Source organism: Alexandromys fortis, unplaced genomic scaffold (genome assembly GCF_014885135.2).
Source record: "Alexandromys fortis isolate MF-2015 unplaced genomic scaffold, M_Fortis_MF-2015_v1.1 scaffold_350, whole genome shotgun sequence".
Classification (NCBI taxonomy): Eukaryota; Metazoa; Chordata; class Mammalia; order Rodentia; family Cricetidae; genus Alexandromys; species Alexandromys fortis.
In genome coordinates this window covers 370,929-381,204 of record NW_026068263.1, presented here as the reverse complement: position 1 = coordinate 381,204, position 10,276 = coordinate 370,929, and the positions used below count along the sequence as shown (strand labels likewise).

Sequence of the window (10,276 nt, the reverse complement as noted above, 5' to 3'; positions counted from 1 at the left end):
ATTAACTTGTCTCTTTTAACTGAATTATTATGGACATGAGGCAGAACTTGTCTTATTGGTGCAGAGGCTGTTACCACAAATCTGGTAAGATAAACTAAATAAACTGAGAAAAATGTCTATTAAAGACACTGGGCCTACTATTCAGCAATAGGAAGGACATCCTTATGTGGAAATCATTTTAGCTTATATAGGCCAAATAACTAGACAATTAAGTTCTTACTCAGTTTGATCTTTCTGGCCCATCAACACCACTAACACATTGCATATCAATTCTGAAAATCTTAAATTGCTAAAGTCTTAATTTTTTTCTGGAGATACCAATCCCCAGAATGCCATGTTTCACGTACACCCTGGCCTGCTGATGATCAAGGCAAGAGGTTGTTGGATGTATTAGTATTTGTTTAGCTCAAGTTTCTTGTCAGTTTTACAGCCACTGAGAGACAGTACAAAGGAAGAAAGTGACATTATACAAAAGATTTTCTAGGTAAACATTAATTTTTTTCCATAGAGGCTAGCTAACTACTAAGGGATTATTGGCATTAGGTGCTGTGCAGATAACAAAGCCAACAGACAGTTTCAACGGGTTAAAGGAGGATTATCATTATTTAGGTCATGTAGGTTGTTTTGATGATTAACATAATGGGCTTCCATCTGGAAATAGAGGACACACTGTCTGGATGAGTTTCTATATCATTCTAAATTGAAGTATCAGTTGCTGTGACCTGTGTTATTGTTCTAATATTCAACATTCTCCTCTATTCTAGAGTAAATGACGACATGACATTTGATGTGGGAAATCCTTCTGTATATGTGCTGCTTTTATTGGTTAATAAATAAAGAAACCACTTTGGCCTGTGATAGGGCAGAGTAGACCTAGGTGAGAAAACTAAACTGAATGCTGGGAGAAAGAAGGTGGAGTCAGGGAAAGCCATGCCACTGTCTGGGACATACACGTTGGAACCTTGCCAGTAAGACACAGCCACATGGCAATACAAAGATGAAAAGAAATAGGTTAATTTAAGATATATGAGCTATCTAGCATTACACTTAAGTTATTGGTCAAACAGTAATTTAAACATTATAGTTTCTGTGTGATTATTTTGTGGTCTGGTTGGCTGGGAAATGAATAAGTGGCCTCTCCCAACAGCCATTCCATGGGAGATTCAGGAAACAAGAAAGGAGCTCAAACAGATAAAAAAAGTGGTTAAGTATAGTGGGATGATGTCTCAAAAATCAAACATTATCAACCTGTGTGTTGCGACTCCTTTGTGGGCTAGACAACTATTTCACTGACTTAGCATATAAAAAATCCAGCATATCAGATATTTATATTACTATTCATAACAGTAGCAAAATTACTCTTATGGAGTAGCAATGAAAATAATTTTATGGTTGGAGGTCATCACAACATGAGAAACTGTATTAAACATCATAGAATTAGACTCCATTCTACAGCACGATGCCCCTTACGTGTTCTCTAAGCCAGCCTATATGGAAACAGTTCATATTTAATGACTACAGTGTTTCCCAAGAACAGCGAAAGTCCAGATGAAGCACCCAAAACCATACATTTCCCTCTGGTTTAAATTTATAAAGACATGAAGATGCTTCAGCCTATAGTCACTTCTATGTTTACACCAATGCTGCCTAGAGCCATACAAAATTAGGAATGTGATGAACAGCTGTTGAATTTTGGTCCTGTAAGTAACTGTAATAAAATAGCATGTATGTTGTAAATCTGGACTCTCTGGAATATTGATTTCTCTACTTAGTGTGGATTGATATTATTTTTATGTCCACTTAGAAAAGTCTTAAAATGCTATCTTACTGACCTGTGCATATTATTAAACATTATTAGACACACAGGGTATTGTACTTAATAACTTAATATAAAAAACATTTGACATTAAATTGCATTTTTATATTTTAAAATTCAATTAATCTCAAGCCACTAGCTCATGCTCTGCTTCTGTAAATTGAGAAAAAATTATCTTCATTTCTAAACCAACTTATCTTATATCAGGAACCTGAACATAAAATCCAAATAAGGTAACAAAGTAAAGATAAAAATAAATAATACTTCGATTATTTTTCTGCTTTTTTTAGGAGGAAATGTTCGAGGATGCAGATTGAAGCAGTGCCTACCCAATCCATTCCTCATCTGTTTCTGTTCAGAACAGGGCAAGCTTCCCATGGGTACCAAAAAAGCATGTCATAGCAAGTAACAGTAGGACTCATATCCTCCCCTTGTAAATCTGAGCAAGGTAACCCAGTAGGAGGAATAGGTTCCCAAAGGTCAGTCAAAACATTAGGGACCCCTGCTCTGACTAATAGGAGTACCACAGGGTAGACCAAGTTACACAAATGTCACCCATATGTAGAGTGACTAGGTTGGTCCCACACAGGCTTCCTAGCTGTATATTTATATATAGCTGTATAGCTATATATTTGTTACAGTCACATATGTTGGATACACTTCGTAGTGTACAAATTCTGTCAGACTAATGGTATGAAGCAAACATATAGAAAGATAGTAAGATTGGAAATTAATATAAAGGTCATGTGTTACATGCTCAAAGCACGTGACATGGAAGAAAGTGTAAAAGTGACTTTTGAATACTGGAAGGCACGCTCTTGGAATCATAAAGTCGGTAATACGAATTTCACTCTCATACATTCTCTGAGGATGTGCACTCACGGGGTGAAACTATTAGAACAAATATCTGTCTAATGAAGTTCTTTGAATTTTAAATCGCCCAGGGACAAGGTAGGAGGCAGTCTGTGATGATCTCTCTTGTAAAGCTTAATGAGATACAGATTCTTCATGATCAGGACCTTGCTCATAAAGCTGATTTTCATTTCCCAAGGACACACACTCAGAGACATCTGAAACTGGATTACAGATTGACTGCTACAGCAACCTGGTCTATATGTGGGCTTCTGGAGGTCTGAACTTTGGGACTCATGCTTGTGCAACAAGTGCTTTAAACATTGAAACTATCTCCAAACTTCAGGGGGAGTATTCTAGTGACATTTTAAGTGTGACTGCTGTTTCTGATGCAAACTTTTCTCACCTGTCACCACCTCCATCAGATTAATTAATATCATGCAAAAGAGAAACCAAACAGCATTTCCAGGATTCCTTCTTCTGGGGTTGACAGATGACCCAGGACTGCAGCCTGTCGTGGTCTGCTTGTTCTTTTTCATGTACCTGGTCACTGTCCTAGGAAACCTACTCATAATCTTGATTTCCAGATTAGACTCACATCTTCACACCCCCATGTACTTATTTCTCTCCAACCTGTCTTTAAATGACATCTGTTTTAGCACAAGCACAATCCCAAAGATGCTGGTGAACATACAAGAAAATAGTCAGAGCATCACCTACAGAAGCTGCCTCACTCAAATGAGCTTTGTTTTAATTTTTGGCGGCATGGAAAACTGTCTCCTTGCAGTGATGGCTTATGACCGCTATGTGGCTATTTGTCACCCCCTGAGGTACACAGTCATCATGGAGCCCTGGTTATGTGTCCTTCTGGTTATATTGTCCCTGCTAATTACTGTTGTGGATTCTTTGATGCACAGCCTGATGGTGCTACGATTGCCATTCTGCATACACCTGGAAATACCAAGTTTCTTCTGTGAACTTCCCAAGATCCTCAAGCTGGCCTGTTCTGATACTCTCATTGATAACATCCTGATTTATATGTCATCCTGCATATTTGTTGGTGTTCCTATCTCTGGAATCATTTTTTCTTATGTTCACATCATTTCCTCTGTTTTGAGAATGTCATCATCAGAAGGAAAGTATAAAGCCTTTTCTACCTGTGGGGCTCATTTGTTGGTTGTGTCCTTGTTCTATGGGACAGGCTTTGGGGTATATATTACATCTGCTATTATGGACTCATCCAGGAAGACTGCAGTGGCTTCTGTGATGTATTCTGTGGTCCCTCAGATGCTGAACCCCTTTATTTATAGTCTAAGGAACAGGGATATGAAGGAAGCCTTGAGGAAATTCTTTCACAGGATGGCTTCTTTATTATGATATTTCACTTATTTGGACTTCAACTTCTAGAGTAAGTGAACTGATGCAATATCTAGTGAATTAGAATACCTAATCTTCTCATACTGTCTGCTTCTAATAGTACAACATAAACATTATGTATTAATTGTGTCAGAACTTCACAATTATGTTATTTTCTGTGGGTAAATTACATGATTCCAGGTGTTTTATATAGTTTATATTCCTGAGTTTCACAAAAGAAGAATCTGAACCAGAGATTGTTGTTTAAAGAAATTTTGCTGTTGGGTAGTCACAGTATTGGATGTATAGGAGATGAAATAGTTAGGAAACTATTAAACAATATTAATATATAATTTAAATGTGGACAGTAGTTTTACCAAAGTGCATAACTGGGTCCATGAAGACTACATCTAACTCTTAGTACAATGTGAAGCAATGAGTTGGACATCCATTTCCTGTCAAACTGTTACTGTGACATATTTGTCACAGTGCATATGTCCATGAGGTAAATATCACTCAGCAGATATGATACCATTATATAGATATTTGACTTATTGGTATAATATTTGTTGTTTGGGATGATTGTGAGAAAGTTATCACTCATCAGTGATGGTATCCTCAGACCTAACAGCACAGAGGTCCTAATATCAATGTTATAGAACAATGAATAGAGTTGTTTTTCATTATAAGTATTTTTATGGAGGAGAATATGTTTGAAGAAACTTGAGGTTTCATAAGTCCTTCATAAAACTTCTTTTATTCTAGATATGAGGAATAGTGTGCAAATTCAAGGGCAATTTCTGGTCAAGTTAGAAGAGACAGAACATTAAGTGTCCTTCCTCGGGCCTATTAAATGAATTCGCTGTATTTCAACTAGACTTAATACCATTAGTAGATTGAATGCTAGTCCTTAAACTATTAACCAATTTCAGGTCAGTGAGATGTCTCAGTTGATAAATGTGCTTACTGCTATACCCAATGACCTTATTTACCCCCTAGGTTCCATATTATGGAAAGAGAGAACTCCTATAATTTGTTCTCTGAGTTCCATTTACAAGTCATGACATGTGGGTGTATACAAATACATAGACACAGAAATAAATAAGTAAATAAATAAATGTGATGTAAACAATTCTTGTCTTACTGGTAGAGGGATAGAACTTCATCATTCAAGTTGTTCTTTGACTGCTACACAGATGCCTTGTACGTGTGTGCCTATACATACCACTGCAAACACACTACAATAAAAATACAAGTCTAAAGACAAAATTTAACTGAATCTTGTGAGAGTAATGATACTCTATATAATTTATGGTTTTTTTTAAATATAATTTTTTTATTGAAAAAAAAGATTTCCGCCTCCTCCCCGCCTCCCATTTCCCTCCCCGTCTCCCTTTTCCCCCCTCCTCCCTCTCCTCTCCCCCTCCCCCCCACTCCTCTCCCCCTCCCTCTCCAGTCTGAGGGGCAGTCAGGGTTCCCTGCCCTGTGGATAGTCCAAAGTCCTCCCCGCTCCATCTTGGTCTAGGAAGGTGGACATCCAAACTGGCTAGGCTCCCATCAAGCCAGAACATGAAGTAGGATCAAAACCCAGTGGCATTGTCCTTGGCTTCTCAGCAGCCCTCATTGTCCGCCATATTCAGAGAGTCCGGTTTTATCCCATGGTTTTTCAGTAGTAGTCCAGCTGGCCTTGGTGAGCTCACAATAGATCAGCCCCACTGTCTCCGTGGGAACAACTTTGAGATATCATCTTACACCTGTCAGAATGGCTAAAATCAAAAACACCAATGATATCCTTTGCTGGAGAGGTTGTGGAGAAAGGGGTACCCTCATCCATTGCTGGTGGGAATGCAAACTTGTGCAACCACTTTGGAAAGCAGTGTGGCGGTTTCTCAGGAAATTCGGGATCAACCTACCCCTGGACCCAGCAATGCCACTCTTGGGAATATACCCAAGAGAGGCCCGATCATATGACAGGGGCATTTGTTCAACTATGTTCATAGCAGCATTATTTGTAATAGCCAGAACCTGGAAACAACCTAGATGTCCTTCAATGGAAGAATGGATGAAGAAAGTGTGGAATATATACACATTAGAATACTACTCAGCGGTAAAAAACAATGACTTCTTGCATTTTGCATGCAAATGGATGGAAATAGAACACATTATCCTGAGTGAGGTAACCCAGACCCAAAAAGATGAACTTGGGATGTACTCACTCATAATTGGTTTCTAGAGATAAATAAAGGTCAGTGAGTCTATAATTTGATCTCCTAAAGAAGCTAAATAAGAAGGTGATCCCAAAGAAAAACATATAGCTATCCTCCTGATTATGGGAAGTAGACAAGATTGCCGGGCAAAAAATGGGATCTTGGGGGAGGGGGGGAGGGAGGTAAGGGGAGATGGGGAGAGAAAAGTGAGAAGGGGAGGTTGGGGGGAACTTGGGAAACGGGATGTTTGGGATAAAGGAAGGTCGGATAGGGGAGCAGGGAAGCACACATCTTAATTAAGGGAGCCATCTTAGGGTTGGCAAGAGATTTGGTGCTCCCAGGTGCCCAGGGCGATGTCCCCAGTTAGTTCCTGGGGCAGCTGAGGACAGAGAACCTGAAATGACCCTATCCTATAGCCATACTGATTAATATCTTGCATATCACCATAGAACCTTCATCTGGAGATGGATGGAGATAGAGACAGAGACCCACACTGGAGCACTGGACTGAGCTCCCAATGTCCCAAGGAGGAGCAGAAGGAGGGAAAATATAATTTATGGTTTTATGAGCAAATGAATGTCTTTCAGAATGAAGAAGAAGACCAATTTTTGTAGAATAATTTATCCTAAGAAAATTAATGTAGCTATAATTTTACTTTTGATTGTATCTTCTGAGAAGTAAGGGACTGTTACTTTTTTCATACGTGTTTTATGGGCCTATACCCTACACTTTTCTTCTTAATGTTATTCTTTTGCTTTCTAGTTACATGAAATAAAAGAGTTTTGAAAAAGTACTTCCCAAAGAATAATATGCATTTCATGATTTTGCTTTGTCAGTTATGTGTTAGAAAGTAGAAAATAATTATGAAGATATAAAGCTCTGCTATTTGATTTTATTCTTAGCACTTGGCACAATTTGTAAATAGGTTAGTACTCAATGAAAATTGGACTGAGAGGGTAAATTACAGGGAAGATGTTGAAGATCTAGAATGGAGGCATAGAAAATCAAAATAAAACATTTCCTAACTTATTTTCTAATTTATTTCTAACTTATTCTAAATATAAAATATTTTCTAATGAAGAAATTCCTAAATTTTAAAATGTATTGGAGGATTTGGTAGATCATAGAAATTGCAGGATTGTTGATGTTTATTTTTGAGCTGATTTTCATTTGGTTGTAGTTTGGGGTCCAAAAACTGACATTCTTACAAGTCCTTAGATAATTCTATTACTTTTGTGGAACTAGAGAATGTGCAGCTTGATGCTTATTTTTCTTAATCTCCACTCTTCCATTAGGTTCAAGAAATAGTGTGAAACTGTGGAATTCAGAAACCAAACAGCTATTGCAGTATTCCTTTCTGAGGGACTGACAGATCATCTAAAAATAAATACCTTTTTTTTTGCTTTTCTGTTTCTACCTAGATACTTGTTTTATACACTAGGAGTAATATACTTACTACCATTCTGGCTGTGTGATTTGTTTGTTGCCTCTGCATTAATTTCCAAAATCTTATACTGCTTAATTTAATCTCTTCCAGAAAAATGAGTGAATACTCAAGATAAAATAAGTAAAATATCCAAGATCAAATGAGTAAAAACCACAAGATTAGATCATCATTTTCTAGGATGCCTCACCTAGATCTTAAAAAAAATTTAAATTGAGAATTTGGTACATGTCTATAATGTGTTTGTAGAAATTCTACTTCTATATCTTCTCCTCGAATTTCTTCTCTTTCTCTCCAAACACGTCTTATTTTCATTTCCATTAGTTATTTTGTTTGTTTATTTTAATCACATCCACTTACTGATGTCAACATGATTATGTAGTACCATCTACTGGAACATTGAAAACCCAATAGGGACTTCATCTCCAAAGTTAAGGGACTTTCTTCCCCTAGCAACTACCATAGCTAAAGATGGTATTTAATGAATCTTTTTCCCATCCATCCTAGGACTTTCTCTGACTTGATTTTCTCTGGATCTTATGCATGCAATAAGAGCCACTAAGTAGAGTTACCAAGATATTTATTATGATTTCTTTTATTTTGATATCATAATATAATTATATAATTTCTCTTTCTGTTTCCCCTGCAAACTCTCTTTTATGCCTCTTTAATATATTTCAAACCCATTGCCTCTTTTTACAGTAACTGTTGTTAAATTCATATATATATGTATATATATACATACATACATGAATCTACATGTATGTTCTTAAATATTATTGTAGTCATGTTGATGAGACTTTATGGGTGTAGCTTCTGACATTACTAGAAGACACAATCTCCCAGCAAACTTCTTGGTTCTATGATTCATAAATTTTCTTCCCCCTTTTCTGCAATGTTCACTGAGCCCTGGGTGTGGGAGTGATTTGTATAAGTATCCTTTGAATTGCCTACATCTTTTTATTAGTTGCTTAACTTGCTTAAAATATCCCCTTATAGAATTGGTCTATGACTACTGTTTGATCATCTGGCATATACTAGTGTACACAGAAACCACAAGACCTTGATTCTGTTTCCTGATCATTCCAGTCACTCTTTACATTTGCCTTTGGTACGCATCCCTTCACAGTCTCAGCCTTGAGGTGTTCAGCTTCTCTGACTTGGAATGTAACACAATTAATTTCATTGTATATATTACTGATTAAATTGGTGTTTTTATGCTTTAAAATTAAATTATGCAGTTTTCAGAAACCTCATGTAACTGGACATCATCATATAAAGCAAAAAAATCCAAATGCATAATAACAAGTATTTTGTAGTTTTAGTCATAAATATAATCTAGTTTAAAAGAAAAGAAGAAAAATATGAAAGTAGAAGGGAGTATATTCATCTCTATTATGTCTCTATCCAATAATGCATGGACAAAGAAACCTAGAGGAGGAAAGGTTTATTTTGACTAAATTTTAGGATCTTTCCATATGTTGTGGTAAGAAAGGCAATATGAGTTTCTCGGTCCATTATAGTAGAAGTATCTAGCAGAAGTGCTCCATATAACGGTGAAACAAAAGCAAAGGGGCTATTTAATTTGAAGCCAGATGACTTTTAAAGGCTCACAGAACCGAAGAAAGTCAGACGCTTAGGCTGTGGATGACTATAAGAATCAGTAGGCTTTGTGTATACAAAAGTATGATTGCACAGGTGAATTCACAGTGGTTGAGTCAGTAGGAACAAAACCTGTGCAGACATAGCCTATACAAAATTCCAATATGGAGAGGAAACAGAACCAAAGCATCATTTTTTTTTATAGGCCAAGCCAGTTTCTTTATTCATTAACCAAAAAAGCAACACATAGACAGAAGGGCCTCCCACACCATTTCCCCTTTTCTGTTTAAACAAAAAGGAAGGTTTTAACTTTAGCAGAGTAAAATTATATATAACAAAACAGGCACCAAACAAGAATTATAGCACAATATTTATGTCTACTTTATCTTGTATCATAACTAAGGAAAACTCTAACTATAAATTTTTCAACTCCATCAAAGACTCCAGAAGGATATAATATTACCTATGTAAACAGGAAGTACATTATAAGCAACTTCCAAAACTCTAAAATTGACAGAAACTTCTTGCTGCCTGGACAGTCACCCAAAGTTCTTCTGTAATGTTGGGGCATCCATCTTCAGCCTACTGTCACATAGTGTCTAGCAGACTTTTCCACAAAGCAGGAAATTTCAAAGACAGTTTAGCCTATATTATCAGTCACTTTCTTCTGTATCATACAGAATGTCTGGCAGACTCTTTCATGAAGCAGGAACCCCAAAGGACCATCTCACCTTTAGGCAAGTTCAGCACTCATCTCTCTTTGGGTCCTACATGTCCAGTTCACACAGCGTACCATCAAGCAGTCCAGGCAAGAGCAGTTTCTTGCCCAAATGGCTAGCAAACTCCACAAGGAGTTTCTTCAATGCCCATTTTCCTCTTGAAGTAATTGGTGCTGCCAAGAGCAGATGTGTCTCACTGTCATGAAAAGTCCTAAGTTTTTAAAATTTTTTTTTATTTTCTTATTTTTTGTTTATTTATTTTTTATTTTTACTTAAAAAT

The 10,276-nt window shown here is 36.8% G+C and overlaps 1 protein-coding gene across 1 annotated transcript; it reads left to right on the top strand.

The window, feature by feature from the left end:
• Nucleotides 1-3,103: 3,103 nt before the first annotated feature.
• On the top strand, nt 3,104-4,045 carry LOC126494461 (olfactory receptor 7G2-like). The gene has a single exon (XM_050131829.1). It carries the CDS (start codon nt 3,107-3,109, stop codon nt 4,043-4,045), a length of 939 nt encoding a protein of 312 aa, XP_049987786.1. The 5' UTR covers nt 3,104-3,106.
• The last annotated feature ends 6,231 nt before the right edge of the window (nt 4,046-10,276 follow it).

What these genes read in the sequence shown, in the direction of transcription:
- LOC126494461 (XM_050131829.1), top strand. Translation starts at nt 3,107, where the DNA reads ATGCAAAAGAGAAACCAAACAGCATTTCCAGGATTCCTTCTTCTGGGG.